The 16,840-nt window shown below is 37.1% G+C and overlaps 1 protein-coding gene across 14 annotated transcripts in view; it reads left to right on the top strand.

Annotated features, from left to right (window-relative positions):
• SIPA1L1 (signal induced proliferation associated 1 like 1) overlaps window positions 1–16,840 on the top strand; it is a 395,826-nt gene that overhangs the window by 356,022 nt on the left and 22,964 nt on the right. For all 14 annotated transcript variants that reach the window (XM_074235822.1, XM_074235817.1, XM_074235823.1 and 11 more), the window contains 2 exons: window positions 6,543–6,782; window positions 7,563–7,728. In XM_074235822.1, coding sequence (XP_074091923.1) covers window positions 6,543–6,782; window positions 7,563–7,728 — 406 coding nt within the window. The remainder of the gene's footprint in view (window positions 1–6,542; window positions 6,783–7,562; window positions 7,729–16,840) is intronic.

Here is a 16,840-nt window from a genome sequence, read left to right as displayed (position 1 = left end):
GTTCCTATAACCCTGCTTTTTTGCTTATGATCTTCAGGTTGTCCAGATTTCTTTGTATAAACCAACTTTGAACTTGGTGTTCTAATAAGGTTCTTAACTGTTATCAGCAGACTCAATGTGTCTTTCTAGACTACAGTTCATATTAGAATATACTCCAGCATCATCATCTTTTAAAAATAAGAATTCATTATTGATTGATTTTTAGCTTTTGTTCCCATAAGATTTACTTCCTGATTTTTTCCAGCTTTATGTAGTCTCCAATTTTTTTCTTAGCTTGCTGCTATTTTAGTTTGTTGCAATTACTTAAAATTCCATACAAATTCAACATAATAATTTAGTAAATATTTAATAAGTCCCTGCTATGATTGATATACTTTGTTAGATCCTGGGATTAGAAGGGCTTGATCGAGCCCTAAAAGGAATTTACAGATCTTGATTCCTTATAATCATTTTTTTCTCTATACTTTTAATTGCAATGATTATCTTCTGGACACTCTCCAAATCTCTCAAATTGTGGCAGTCAGTCTTAGCCACAAAACTATGTTAAAAGGATGATTTGTGCTAAAGATATTGGGAATGTTACCTGATTAGTGTCCTTAACATTCTCCATCTCCTAGAGGATTATTTGTAAATGTAATCATAGTGAACTCTGTGGAACCCTTTTTTGTTTATAATCTTGTTTCTAAATCTTATTGTTCATGTTTATTTAATTTCAAAGCAGGTTTTGTAGTCTCTAGAGGCCAAGGACTCCTCTTTTTTTTCTTTATTAAAGATTTTATTTATTTTGAATTTTACAATTTTCCCCCTAATCTTACTTCCCTCCCCTACCCCCCATAGAAGGCAATTTGTCAGTCTTTACATTGATCCAAATTGAGTGAGATGAGAGAGAAATCATATCCTTTAGGAAGAAGCATAAAGTATAAGAGATAACAAGATCATACAATAAGATATCAGATTTTTTTTCTAAATTTTTCTAAATTTGTTCAAACTCCACAGTTCTTTCTCTGCATACAGATGGTATTCCCCAATGCAGACAGCCCCAAATTGTCCCTGACTGTTTCACTGTTGATCATTGCCCCCATGTTGCTGTTAGGGTGTACAGTGTTTTTCTAATTCTGGTCATCTTGCTTAGCATCAATTCATGCAAATCCTCCAGGCTTCCCTGAATTTCCATCCCTCCTGCAAGGACTCCTCTCTAATGCATACTAGCTTGTGTTACTTTTGCCAAGTCATTCAATTTCTCAGTGTCCTAGTCTATCCTTGAAGAAGGTGTCATACTCCATTGTTAGACCTTATATTCTTACCTATTAGTTCCAAATACCATTGAAATTACATGTTCATTTCCCATCCCTATTTATTGTTCATTTCAAAGGTATTTGACTACATAGCTATTTGTAAAGAGTGTAATTTGGCATTATATGGTTTGCATTCCACACTTTGGATTTCATCCAACAATTTTATATATTAAAACCTCTATTCAAGAATAAATATCTGACTTACATAATTATGTTCGATAATAAATACATGAGGGGACTAGTTTAAATCAGGTTTGTTCCTTCTTTTCTACTGTGAATTTGAGTAAAATTTTATCTTCACCTCAGTTTTTGAATTAACCTAAATGATGGAATATTAAACAGTTCTAATTCTCTCACATTTTCATTATTCCTTATTGTGATCATTACTCAGTGTTCAGGCCTCATGTAGATATATTTGTGATAGCCAATGATTAATTCATTCATTATGTTAGGCAGCAGATGACTCAGTAGATAGAGCATTAGGCCTGCATTCAGGAAGATCTGTCTTCAAATCTGGCCTCAAACATGTAATAGCTGTGTGACCCTGTGTGGGCAAGTCACTTAACTTCTATTTGCCTCCATTTCCTTATTTACGTTTCCTCAATATATATTACTACAGTACCTACCTCTCAGATTTGTTGGGAAATGGCATTTCCTTTCCTTCTCCTTTATTAGAATTACTATTTTGGATCTAAATATGTGATTTCATCAGTTTATTTCCAGTTTGAAAACACCTTCTACTGATTGAAGTCAGTTTATCTGAAAATTTAAAAATCTTTTTTCCTTCTTTTTTTTAGATTATGATTTTTTTGGTTCATTTTAATTATTACAGTAATCTTGTTATGAGAGTAAATATAAACACCCCCCCCCCCCCCCAGAAGATGAGAAACCTCAAGAATAGTGAGAGAAAAAAATGTACTCCAGTCTGTGTTCAGATTCCAATGACTTTGTCTCTGGAATGAGTTGCCTTCTTTATCTTAAGTCCACCAAAGAAGTTGCTTCAATATTTTTTCCCACAGTTGCTGTTGCTAGCTGTATTTCCCTCCACTCTATTCCTTCCCACTCTTATTTATTCTCATTCTCTCTCTCTCTCTCTCTCTCTCTCTCTCTCTCTCTCTCTCTCTCTCTCTCTCTCTCTCTCTCCTTGCACCCTGTCCCAGTTCAAAAATGTGTTGTATCTGAGTACCTTCTCCTATGATCTTCCCTCTCTCTCTTGTATCACCTATTCCCCCCTTCCCTTCTCATTCCCCCTTATACTGAGGGCGATTTTGCTATATTATTTCTTGAAAAATGAAATCTTGGTTCTTCTCCTGCTTGTGACTTTGAGGTAGCCCAGTAATTTTTGAATTACCTCTCCTGGATCTGTTTTTGAGATCGATTGTTTTTCCAATGAGATATTTCATATTGTCTTCTAATTTGGGGGGTTTTAGGGGAAATAGTTTTATTTCTTCCTGATTTTTTTGCAAAGTCATCAGCTTCCTTTAGTTCCATTCTGCATTTGAAGGAGTTATTTTCTTCAGAGAACTTTTTTATCTTCTTTTCCAGCTGGCCAATTCTGCTTTTTAAGCCATTCTTCTCCTCATTTGCTTTATGTGTTGCTTTTTCCATTTGGCCTAAACTGGTTTTTAACATATTATTTTCTTCAGTTTTTTTTTTTTTTTTGTATTTCTTTCACCAAGCTGCTGATTTGGTTTTCATGATTTATCTGCATCCCTCTCATTCCTCCTCCCAGTTTTTCCTCTACCTCCCTTAATTGCTTTTCAAAGTCTTTTTTTTTTATTTCCTCCATAGTCTGAGCCCATTTTCTATTTCTCTTGGAGGTTTTGGATACAGAAGCTTCAGTTTTGTCATCTTCTGAATCTTCCATGGGACCAAAGTAATTTTCTATGGTCAGATTCTTTTTCTTTTGTTTGCTCATTTCCCCAGCCTATGACTGATTTACCACACTTCCAAAGCTTTGGGGGATTTGGGGGACACCCCACTGGGACTTTTTAATTCCTCCAAGGTCTTACGAGAGGCTCTGACTGCTCTCTTGTCTGTGCTGTGGTATGTGGATGACCACAAGCTGTCTTCTCTGTCTTGGAGCTGTGAGGAGGGCCCTTGCTTGGCTATGGTGATATGGGAGCCCAAACTGTAATCTGGATTTGAGTGTGGGCAAACAGCTGAGTCCTTCCCCCGAGAGAGCAGAGAGACCTCTGCAGTCTCCCCTGACCCCCTTACCATCTGTGTGCTGCTCTCTGGAGATGCATGCTGGCTTTCCTGATTCCTGCTGCAAGTTTTCACCACAGGACTGCTCTGAGGCCGGAGCTTGCTCTGCACTCACTCTGGTGTGGCAGAGCTCTCTCACCACCCCTTCAAGCTGTTCCTGGGGCCAGGCGGTCTGGAAATTGCCCCCTCTGCCATGAACCCAGGAGGCCCCTGTGCATTCATCCCGGCTGCTATGGCTATGGCTGTGGCTGTGACTGCAGCTACGCTCATAGCAGCTTTTTTCCAACCCCTGGGTCCAGTGAAACAGACCTTTCCTGTGGAATTTCTAAGTTGTATTGGACTTTCTGTGGGTTCTGCCCCTTCTAAATTATGACTGGAGTCATAATTTGTTGGCTTTTGAAATTTTGGGGGAAACAAATTTCCTGCAATTCCTGCCTTCATGCTGCCATCTTGGCTCTGCCCCTAGAAATTTGTAATCTTTATAAGTTGGGTAGAATATCTAGGGGTTAGATGACAGGCCCATGGTCACACATTTGAATGTGTGAGAAGCAGTGCTTGAGCATCAGCCTTACTAACTTTGTCCTGGTACCATGAATCAAGATTGTTAATAATCTTTGTCTATGCAGTAGAACTGGACTTTACTTTAATTTTTCTGATCTCAGGGCGTGTGTGTGTGTGTGTGTGTGTGTGTGTGTGTGTGTGTATGTATGTTTGTCTTCAGATTACTGTTTCAATGTTCTAATTTCTGGGGGTTTTTTTTCTCTTAGTGACTATGAGTCATTGTGCATCATTTTTTCTTTTGAATAAGGTTTATATTTCTTCTCTCTCCCTCTTGGTGTCTCTTCCCTCACCTCTGCTTTTTAATGTATTTCTTTCCTTTGAATGTCACTTTCTTTTTCAATTTTTCTCTGTTTTCTCTTGGATTTTGTCTCCCTAAATTTTTTTTTAGGCTTTTAACTAGTTCTCATGTCAATTTGATTTTTCAAGGTATTTTGATTTTTTATTTAGCAGAATCTTATGTTCTCTGTTCTCATTATAAAAGCAAATCAATGAAGCATAGATAGCATCTTGTACAAAAGTCAGCTTAATTCTTTTTTGTTATGTGACTCTCAGTTGAATATTTTCAATGTGCTAATTACCTGATAAGGAAGGTGGAAATAATATTTTAAGAAGATCATATTAGGAGGGGAAAGCTAGGTTTGGCCACTCACTTTCAAGGAGACTAAATAATAGGGAGGGAAATTTACTTTTCTTCTTGTTTCTCTTGATCTTTATATAAGTGCTTTATCTTTTAAAAAGTTTCAACCCAATTACTCTTTTGCATTTACATGAATGAAGGAAGCTTTGCCAAATTCACACACCATGCTAATGGAAGTGATGACAAACAAGCCATGGGAGAGAATAGCAAAGATCATGGACAACTTAAGTATAGACTTTGACACTGAATATCTTGAAAGTTAGAATTAATTTGATTTGTCTTTGGTTTTGCCTTAAATTAGTAATGTCAGTTGGATTTTTAATGTGGAGAGGGAAAAGTTCAGAGTGACATTATAGAGGCATTTTAAATTTTCTTTAAAATTATATGGGATAGGATCCTCCTCTTAGTCACTAAGAACTTACTAAGCACCTTTTATGTGCCAGTCACTGGATTAAGTACTAGAGATACAAAGAAAAGCAGTGACATCCCTTACCCTCAAGCAGTTCACATCCTAGACCATAAGGAAAAGGATACAAGCTATATACAGCAGAGGTTTAAAGACTCTGGTTCTCTATGCAGAGGCAACACTTTTGAAAATTCTTAACCAGATTAAACTGTAGGAAATAGTTAATAAAATTAATAAAAATACAGTAACATATAAAGTTAATCAGTAGTTTTCTAAGTCAATAATGTATTACTGATAGAATTTTTTTTTTTTGCAAGGCAATGGGGTTAAGTGGCTTGCCCAAGGCCACACAACTAGGTAATTATTATGTGCCTCAGGCCAGATTTGAACTCAGGTACTCCTGACTCCAGGGCCAGTACTTGATAGAAATTCTTAGGTATACTTTAGTGTCTTCTGTTTCTATTTGAGTTTAGGCACCACTGGATAAATAGGAAATATTTAAGGAAGGGAAGGCATTAAGGGGGATTGTTAGAAACTTCTGTTTTTAAACACAATTTGAATCTTGTCTTTTTATTCAAATAACCCTGTCTGGAACCTAGTAGGTACAATAGTGAGGTACGGCTACTCTTTTGGGTAGTTCATAAATTCAAAGATTTAGATCTATAAAAGGACTTTTAAAACTTATTTGATTTGACAAAGGAGGAAACTAAGGCCCAGAGAGTGCTTTGCTCAGAGTTTCATAAGTGGTAAGTAGCAAAGTTGGAGATTGAACTTGAGTCCTAAAACTCCCTGGTTACCATATTGTTTGCCATTAGAATACCTAGAGCACCTTGAGTCCTACTTTCCCGGAATAGATTCTTCAGACAATAAGAACTAAGAATGAAATGAAAGAAAAACATTTCTTTGCAGCAAGCAGCTCACTCTTTAGGAGTGAACGCTATCTATTTTTTAACCCAGAAGCAAAAGTATTTGTGATATGAGCATTTGTATGAAAATAATGGGTTCTGAACCAGAACCAAAGTTGAATTCACTTTAAGGTCAGCTTACAAAGGACATGCTGTATCTCCACACCTGATTCCTTTTCCCTGTTTCTTCTCCTTGATCACCATAGTCATAGATACTCTTGCCTAAAAACTCCAATCCATCCTCTATTCAGTCTAAAATATAAAGGGGACTCAGGTTACCACTTGTTTCAATGGATATTTAAATTACAGGAAAATATTGAACAAGAAGGTCGGTAACTGACTTCCTTTAGAAGTTTATAAATTATTCATCCTTTTAAGATTACAGCTCTTTGGCAATGGCAAGACTTAATAGTATTAGTAATTTTAATATCATGTTCCCAGCAACAGAATGTGGCTTTAGTAAATAATTGCACAAAACGCATACATGCAAACTTAAGTCAAGTTTTGTCTTTGTTACACTTCTCTCCCAGTACCATGAGCTCCCGACATTCTGCCAGTCCAGTTGTTTTCACCAGTGCCAGAAGTTCACCCAAAGAAGAGCTTCATTCTGCCACTTCCCCACAACTCGCACCTTCTTTCTCGTCCTCTTCTTCCTCCTCTTCTGGTCCTAGGACTTTCTACCCACGACAGGGTGCTACTAGCAAGTACCTGATTGGATGGAAAAAACCTGAAGGGACAATAAACTCTGTGGGGTTTATGGATACAAGAAAGTAAGAGCATTTTTGCTTTTATTGCTTGATTGTTCTTTTTAAACAAGAAAATCCTGAGCTGTTTCTCTAGAGAAAATGAACATGGGGTGCGGGGGGGGGGGGGGAGTGACAGGGAAGCATGTACAGATTTGTTTTTCGTGAAGCTTATTTGTGTATACACTGATCATGTCATCATTTCATATCTTCCTTGAATGGGATATGGCATAGACATTATAATTTGAATTTCAGATCTCCAAAGATAGGAAAGCACATTTCAGAATAATTGACCAACTGGTTTGCCTATTGAACACCTTGGCTATTTTGATGTTCTTGTAAATGTTGAGTGTACAATTCTCATTTGATGGTAGCAATTACAGTTGGATACAAAAGGGAATATCATTCTCAGAGGGAATCCCTGAACACACATACACATATGCATGTGTAGGTTTTAGTAATTGAAATTGAGAAATTGAAAGATATGTTGAGTCAATTATTTTGTTAATGTAGAAAAAATTGGGGGGGTTGGATAACCAGCATTTTTTTTCAGTGAATCTTGTGTCATTTTTTAAATTTAATTTATACTCTTATATTGACTTATTAAAGTAATTAGATTTATAATGTTTAAAGAGTTAATTATTTAAACATGACTTCATTCCTTTAACAGGCTCTTATTTAAATGAGATCTGCGTTAATTAGATAAAATTCATCCCCCCTCCCCTCCTCCACAACTTTCTCCCCTAGGTTAGGGTGCTACACTCAATGTAATTGATTTTATTTTCTGCTATCTCCATTTCTTTTAAGACGCCACCAGAGTGATGGCAATGAAATAGCCCACACCAGGTTGCGAGCCTCTGCCAGGGACCTCCGGGCATCCCCAAAGCAAACATCTAAGTCAACAATTGAGGAGGATCTAAAAAAACTAATTGATTTTGAAAGCCCAACTCCCGAATCTCAGAAAAATTTTAAGGTATGTGAAATGAGTTTTCTCAAGAAATATATAATTTGTTTCCACATTGCCTATTCTAATTCCTTCCACTTCTTTTTTTATTGCTAAAATTAACATTTCTAGTGCAAGTTTTTTTGATTTTTGCAAGGCAATGTGGGGGGTTAAGTGACTTGCCCAAGGTCACACAGTGAGATAATTATTAAGTGTCTGAGATCAGATTTGAACTCGGGTCCTGCTGACTCCAGGGCTGGTGCTCTGTCCACTTCACTACCTAGCCACCCCTCTAATACAATATTGAATAAGAGTGGTAATAATGTGCATCCTTGTTTTCACTCCTTATTAGAAGTCAATCCCCATTATATATAATGCTTGCCAATGGTTTTAGAGAGATACTGCTTATCATTTTAAGTAAAACTTAATTTATTCCTATACTCTCTAGTGTTTTTAATAAGAATGGATGCTGTATTTTGTCAAAGGCTAACCAGCCCCTACATACTTGGTATAAATCATCGTACTTCATTATAGTATATTATCCTAATGATAATTTGCTGTAATCTCTTTGCTAAAATTTTTGCACTAATATTCATTAGGGAGATTATTCTATGATTACCTTTACTTTAGCTCTTTCTGGTTTGGGTATCCACACCATGCTGTGCATGAGATATATGGCATCTTTATAAGAATTGAGTATGTTTTATTTTATTGCATAAAAACCTCAAAATGAAATGCAGAATGGAAGAAATATTAAATGCATCCTTTTCAGATCATGATGCAATAAAAATTACATTTAATAAAGGACCATAGAAAGATAAGCTAAAAATTAATTAAAATCCAAATAACCTAATATTAAAGAATAAGTGGAGCAAATAATAAATCATAGAAATAATCAACAATTTAATCCAAGTTGATGACAATGAAGAGCCATCATATCCCTGTGAGATGCAGCCAAAACAGTTATTTGGGGAAATTTTATATCTCTAAATGTTTGCATGAATATATTAGAGAAAGAGCATATCAATGAATTAGGCATGCAGCTTAAAAAAACTTGAAAAAGAACAAATTAAAAATCCCCAATTAAATGCAAAATTAGTAATTCTAAAAATCAAAGGAGAAATTAGTAAAATTAAAAGCATGGAAACTATTGAACAAAAAATAAAACTAAGTTTATTTTATGCAGGGACACAGTTCAACATCATTAAATCCCTCATAATTTGCCCTACCCATCCACCTTCTATGCTTCACCTGAGTCCTGTATCTGAAGATCAAACCTTCTGTTCAGCTCTGGCCATTCCAAAAGGAACCTTTGAAATTCCCCTGATTCATTGAAAGTCCATCTTTTTCCTTGGAAGAGGTCATTCAGCCTTGCTGGGTAGTTCATTCTTGGCTGCATTCTAAGCTCTTTTGCCTTCTGTTATATTATATTCCAAGCCCTACAAGCTTCCAGTGTAGTTGCTGCTAAGTCATGTGTGATCCTGACTGCAGCTCCACGATATTTGAACTGTGTCCTTCTGGCTGCTTGTATTATTTTCTCTTTGACTTGGGAGTTCTGGAACTTGGCTATAATATTCCTAGGGGTTGGTTTTTTTGGGATCTCTTTCTCGGGGAGATCGGTGGGTTCTCTCCCTTTCTATTTTGCCCTCTGCTTCTAGAATATCAGGGCAATTTTCCTGTAGTAATTCTTTGAAAAATGATGTCAAGGCTCTTTTCCTGATCTTGACTTTCAGGTATTCCAATAACTTTTAAATTATCTTTCCTAAGTCTGTTTTCCTGAATATCAGTTGTTTTTTCAATGAGATATTTCACATTTTCTTCTAATTTTTCATTTTTTTGGTTTTTGAAGTATTGATTCCTGATTTCTGGTAAATTCATCAATCTCCCTGAATTCTATTCTTTGTCTGAAGGATTTGTTCTCCTCAGAGAGTTTTCTTATCTCTCTTTCCATCTGGCCAATTTTGCTTTTTAAGGCATTCTTCTCCTCAATAACTTTTTGAACTGTTTTATCCATTTGACCTAAGCTGGTTTTTAACATGCTATTTTCTTCAGCATTTTTTTTTGGATTTCCTTGACTAAGCTGCTGACTTCATTTTCATGTTTTTCCTGCATCTCTCTCCTTTCTTTTCCCAGTTTTTCTTCCAACTCCTTCATTTGATTTTCAAAGTCTTTTTTGAGCTCTGTCATAGCCTGAGCCCAATTTCTGTTTGTCTTGGAGTCTTTAGATGCAGGAGCTTGTGCTTCCTCATCTTCAAACTGAGTATTTTGATCCTTCTTGGGCTCATTTGCAAAATATTTCTCAATGGTCTTCCTCTTGTTTCTTTGCTTGTTCATTTTCCCAGCCTGGGCCTGGTTTTGGGGTGCTTCCTGAGCTTTTGGGACACTCCCACAAGGGTCTCAGTGTATGAGGCTCTGTCCTCCCTACTGGCCTGTGACTGACCATAAGCGCCCCCCCTCTGCCACGGGGCTGAGGTGGGGGGGGCCCTGCTGTTCTATTGGGGGGCCTAGACTAGGATCAGGATCTGAATGTGGTCAGAGCCCCAGAGTCCTGTTCCAGAGGCAGAGGACAGAGCTCTGCAATCTCTCTTCACTCCCCTCCCTCAGCTCAATGGGTTCATGCTCTGGGGACTCCTGCTTACCGGCTCCACCTGCTTCTGTTTCTGGATCTGGGCTGGGGAAAGACCAAGCTGCTCCCTCTGTGCCCTGAGGGCTGGGCTCCACGTGCTCCCTCTAGCAGAGGTCTCCCGCTGTTTCCCCACTTTGTGCCTGGTGCTCCCCGGGGTGCAGCTCAGGAGACTCCCCTGCTGCTGTGAGCCGCGGCTCCCAGCACCCTGGGGCTGCCTCTGGGAGGCTGAAGTTCTTTCGCTCTGGTGGGCCACTGCTCTGGTGGTCCACCCCTCTGGCGGGCCGCCTCTCCAACCCTGGGGATCAGAGCCTTTCTGCTCTTTTCCAGGTTACCTTGAGTTTAGTTAGAGTCCTTAGTTTCAAGTTTTGTCACAGAGCGCCTAAGACTGGATCACTTCTTGTCGCCATCTTGGCTCCACCTGGATTGTTTCTTGAAATATGAAGTCTAGGCTCTTTTTATTTTTGGTCATGATTTCTGGGTAGTATAATCATTTTTAAATTGTCTCTCCCAGATCTGTTTTCTAGGTCAGTTATTTTTCCAATGAGATTTGTCACTTTTTCTTTTAGTTTTTCATTCTTTTGGTTTCATTTATTGTTTCTTGATTTCTACATTGAAGGAATTATTTTTTTCAGAGAGCTTTTGTATCCCCTTTTGCATGTGGCCATTTTGGCTTTTTAAGGCATTCTTCTCCTCATTCACCTTTTGTTCTGCTTTTTCCATTTGACCCAAACTGGTTTCTAAGATAGTATTTTCCTTTAGGTTTTTTTTGAAATTTCTTCACCAAAATGCTGCCTTGATTTTTATGATTTTCCCATATTGTTCTCATGTCTTCCCAATTTTTCTTCTCCATTACTTGATTTTCAATCTGAGACCAATTCATAGTTTTCTTAGACTCTCTTGGATACAGAAGCTTTGACATTGTTATTTTCTGAGTGTATATTTTGATCCTCCATGGGACCAAAGTAGTTAACTATGGTTGGATTTTTTTCTCTTCTGTTATTTGCTCATTTCCCCAGTTTATGACATGATTTTCAAGTCTTTGTTAAGGCGAGGTTCTGCTTCCAAGGTGGAGGTCATGCTGTCTCAAGATTTTGAGAGAATTTGCAGCTGTTTTCAGGGATAACCCCCCCCCCCCCCCAAACCTCAATTCCTCCAAAGTCTCATGAGAGACTCTGACTGCTCTCCTCCTGATCTGTGTTGTGGTCTGTGGATAACCACAGACCCTTTGTGGTCCTCTGTCCTAGAATCGTGAGGAGTAAAGCTCCTTATTCTGAGCCTGGGGCCTCAGACTGACCGGGATCTAAACACAGGAAAAGCAACAGAGACCTATCTTAGGAATAGAAGAGAGACCTCTGCATTCTCCCTTACCATCCATGGCCTGAGCACTCTGGTAACAGCTGCTGAGTGGCTCCCCAGGCTTGTTCCTGATTCCTGGGTCACATCTGCACTGAGGCCTTTGGTGGACTGGGTAGGTTCCTCTTTCATTCTGGTTCAGCACAGTTTTCCTGCTGAACTTCCCAATCGTCCTTGACAATCCCCAGCTGAGAGGTCTGGAAGCTGCCACCATTGCCATGGATCCAGTTGTTCCTGGATGGCTGAAGCCAGTTTGCTGGGGATTGGTCCTAGGGCCCTTTCTAAAGGTGTGATAGACCTTTCCCACTGATCTTCCAATGTGATTTGGGCTGAAAAATTGTTTCATCCAGTCTTCTTGAGGGTTCTGCTACTCTAGAATTTGGTTAGAGTCATTATTTAAAGGTATTTGGATTGGTTTTGGAGAGAGCTTGTGGGAGTTTTTGCCTCCATTTTGCCATCTTGGCTCTGCCTTCTGTAATGGACTTTTCAAGTTTAACCAAGAAATTTACAGTTTATCCTAGGGGCCATTGTAGAGGCACATGATTAGACTTAAACTTTAGAAAAATCACTTTGGCCACTTTGTGGATAATAAGTTGAAGAGTTTGCTTTAGCTGAGAGACCAATTAGAAGGTTATTGCACTAGTTTAGGTGGGAGGTGAATGGGGACTAATGGTGGAAAGTGGTATGGAGGTAGAAAGGTCAAAATGTGGCAGTTACTTGGATGATGAGGTTAAATCTAAGGTGAGACATGAGACATGAATTGACTCTTGGTCTGATGATCTTCATATCACTTTTTTAGAAGTGCTCAAAGTTAACTTCTGAAATACTGAAAAAATCCTTTTGATTGTTTTATACTTTATCTTCCCAGATTATGCCTTATATATGTTTTCTGAACTTTTATAAAAAAATTAATAAAGAATCCTATTATAAAAGATAGGTTGGTTTGAGTCCATTACTTTGAAAGAGCCCTTAAAAAGAGATTGAATTATGACACCTTAAGTAACTTTATTCTGATGTAATCAAAATTCACTTTTGCTTTTGTATATAAACATGTTAATAGGTTTTGTCCTTATCTTTTGTCATTATATTAAGAGGTCTTGAGGTCATGAATTGTATCTTCTAAACCTTTATGATCTCCCTATAGCATGTGGCATATTTTTCTAAAGTGATTTATTAGTAAGGATTTTATTAAAAACTTGAATGAATGCATACATAATAGGCTTATCAGGTACACTTATTTGATCATGTGAGAAAATGTCCAGGATGAATCCTCATGAGAATTGTGAAGGACATAGTTATTAAACTTAAGTAAGGCACGGAAATTGATAAGTAAAAAAATTATTAAGCAATTTTGGTTGTAATGTTGTTATGCAGTGTTATGCTATTAAATATTAAGATTCTTTAAAAAATCTAATATTTTTAAATCTCATGAGTGTTGAGAGTAGGACAATATGCAGAATAAGGGAGATAATAGTTCCAAAGGAAATCCCTCTTCAGCTATAGGTTTTGTCTAGATTGCTCCCAAAGTCTTTTTCTACCCTGATTCTGTGATTTTGCAATTACAGTTATCTTTTTGCTCAGATTCTTCCTTATAACAACAGCAAAAGAAATCTTCATGGTCATACATGATTTTTTTCCCCTCTTCTAACACAGGTTTTCTACCATGACTTCTGCTAAGATGAGAACTGAGATTTTATCAGCTAGTCAGTTGGATGCTGCGTTTAAGGCTAATAGAAAAGGAAATAACATTTATATAACACTCTAAGTTTTAAGAAATCACTTTTCCCCACAAAGCTTATGAAATAATGCTAGTACTATCTCCAGTGTATTGATGAATAAACTAAGATTGTCACACAGTAAGCCTAATGACCACCTGCCCTGAAATTTTTGAGTACATGTTATTTCTTCCTTTTGAATTAAGATTCTTAACTTTTGATGTGTTCTGAAACCCTTTGAAAGGTAAAGCTTGTGAACCCTTTAAAAGAACTTCTGGATTTGGTTGAAAATGAAAATTAAAATGTTCTCTTAACTACCAGCAATACTTCCAGTCTTGATTCAAAACAAAAGGGAAGTTACTGTAGTCACATAAATGCTTTTAGTATCTCCCTAATCCTATTGTGGGGGGGGGGGGTATCTTATTTTTTTGGCCAAGAAGTGAAATTTGGTGTTTAAACTTCAATCAACATTTTCATAGAATTCATAGAATTGTTCTAAGATTTTGTCAGAAATGATTTATTTTTATAAACATTTATATAATCACTTTAGATGTATAGTTTCTTGATTTACATAATTTCTGTTTTGTAAGCCAGCCCTTAACAGTTCAGACTCATCACCTAGGGTACAAATGGTTTCCCTGGTAACCTCTGCAAAAGCAAGTCCTTGCAACTTCTTTCTGTGTTTGTCAAAACCCAAAGAGGCTTATTAAAATTTTTAAATACTATATTCCAAATAACAAATTATTTCATAGCTTGTCTTGGAGGTTAGAGGAAAATGAAATTTGTTCTGACTGTAACCTTTTTTTGATTCTTGATTTAAAAGTATTAAGGAGATATGAAGAGTTTAAGGTTATCAGTCTTGATTTCTTGAAAAGTTTCATCAATATAGCAGCATCACCTTGAACAAAACCTGGCAGCTGACAGAGAATTGATGCAATTATAATGTTCAATCATTGCTGAGTAGGATGTCTAATTGTGTATATGAAGAATGGTGGGTAGAAGGATTCCTAAGAAAAATGGTTATGGTCAGTTTTGTTCAAGTGAGGGGACATAGATAAAGAATACTCACAAACCCCCAGGGTGCAGGGTGTAGTATGGACAGAAACAGAACTGAACAGTGCCATTGTAGCAGTACAGACTAAGTGTCAGTGACACCTGCAAACAAACCAAAGGATAAACTTTCAAGGAGGGAAAAGATGACCATGATGCTCACTAAATATAAATGAAGATGACTTCATATTTAAAGTGGTAACAGGCATTCTTGTTCCACCATTTACTTTAGAGCTCCAGATAAATCACTGACCTTTTCTAAAGCTCATTTTCCCTGTGTAAAATGAAAAAATTGCCCAAATGATGATTAAGATCTCTGCCCATTCAGGTAGTCTTAGGATGTTGTAGTTTTTTCTTTTTTGTTTTTTAAACTGTATAGTTCACTTTTCAATTAGTCCTCTATTTCTCTCCTTTGAACAGGACTGACCTTCCCATACACAACATCTAATTTCCCCCAAAGAGCCTTGACAAACACAGATATGAATGATATGACGATGATATTGGCAACTAATATTTATATAATACATATTTGATCCTCATAACAATCCTTGTCAAGCAAGTTATAAAGTGACCCCCTCTTCAGCTATAGGTTTTATCTAGATTACTCGCAACTCTGATTCTGTGATTCTGCAGTTCTTTCAATACTATTGAGCAACAGTTATCTTTTTGCTCAGATCCTTTCTATAATAACCAAGATAGAAATCTTCATGGTCATACATAATTTCTCCACCAGGTAGGTATAATGTTATCTCCAGTTTACAGAAGAGGAAAATAAAGAAGGCAGAGGTTAGGTGAATTGCTCAGCATCACACAGCCATTGATTGGTATGTATTTGAACTCTCAGATCTTAACTCGCATCTCCAGTGCCCTGTAGACCAAACCACCTAATAGTGGTAGAAAGAAGGAGAGTTATTATGTGTTAAGAAAGTTTTGTAAGATTTTCAGTTCCAAATTTTACTCCCTTCCTCTCCAAGATAGCAAGCAATCTGATAAAGGTTATACATGTACAATCATGTTAACAATATTTCCACATTGTTCATGTTGTGAAAGAAGAATCAGAACAAAAAAGAAAAACCAAGAAAAAAAATTAAAAACTCCATAGTTCTTTCATTGGATGGCATTTTTCATCACAAGTCTTTTGGAATTGTTATTGCATTGTTGAAAAGAGCTAAGTCTGTCTTAGTTGATCACACCAAGTTGCTGACACTATAATGTACAATGTTCTACTGATTCTACTCACTTTGTTCACATGAGTTCATGTAAGTCTTTCCAGTTTTTCTGAAATTTGCTTGCTCATCTTTTCTTATAGAGCAATAGTATTCCATTACTTCATATACCACTGCTTGTTCAGCCAGTCCCCAGTTGATGGGCATTCCCTCAATTTCCAGTTCTTTGACACCACAAATTTGTACATGTGGGTCCTTTTCCCTTTTTTATGATCTCTTTGAGTTACAGGCTAGTGTTGATATTGCTGGATCAGAAAGTATGCATAGTTTGATTGTCCTTTAGGTATAGTTCCTAGTTGCTCCCCAGAATGATTGGATCAGTTCACAATGGCACCAACAGTGCATTACTGTTTCAATTTCCCCACATATCCAACATTTGTCATTTTCCTTTTCTATCATATAACCAATTAGATAGGTGTGAGATGATACTTCTGAGTTGTTTTAATTTGTATTTCTCTAATAGTGATTGAGAACATTTGAGGCAGTAGTTTGAAAACCATCTGTACATATCCTTTGACCATCAATTGGGAAATGACTTGTATTCTCATAAATTTGACTCAGTTCTCTATATATTTAAGTCTTTATCATAAATTTTTGCTGTAAAAAAAATTGTTTCCCAACTTTCTGCTTTCCTTCTAATCTTGGTTACATATGTTTAGGTTGTGCAAAACCTTTTTTAATTTAATGTTGTCAAAATGATCCATTTTGCATTTCACAATCTTCTCTATCTTGTTTGGTCATAAATTCTTCAAAGAAAAATATTATCTTGCCACCTTTTCTAGAATTCTTCCTAGAATTTTTTTTAGGGTTTTTTTTTTTGCAAGGCAGTGGGGTTAAGTGGCTTGCCCAAGGCCACACAGCTAGGTAATTATTAAGTGTCTGAGGCCGGATCTGAACTCAGGTACTCCTAACTCCAAGGCTGGTGCTCTATCCACAGCACCACCTAGCCACCCCCTCTTCCTAGAACTTTAAGTAAACTCAGATACTCCAGGAATGATACTTTCCTTCTTCCAGTCTCTTCCTGAAATGTGGAATGTTTAGCTTTTTAGTAAGCATGCTAAAAGTAGTATGTCATGATGAGGTTGATAAATGAAGAGGAACCATTAGCTCCCAAGACAAAACATTCCACTTTTGAATAGCTCTGCCAGGAGGTTTTTCCTGAGACAAGTCTA

Source organism: Macrotis lagotis, chromosome 4 (assembly GCF_037893015.1).
Source record: "Macrotis lagotis isolate mMagLag1 chromosome 4, bilby.v1.9.chrom.fasta, whole genome shotgun sequence".
Lineage (NCBI taxonomy): Eukaryota > Metazoa > Chordata > Mammalia > Peramelemorphia > Peramelidae > Macrotis > Macrotis lagotis.
The sequence above is the reverse complement of the archived record's forward strand: the minus strand, read 5'-3'. Positions and strand labels throughout refer to the sequence as shown.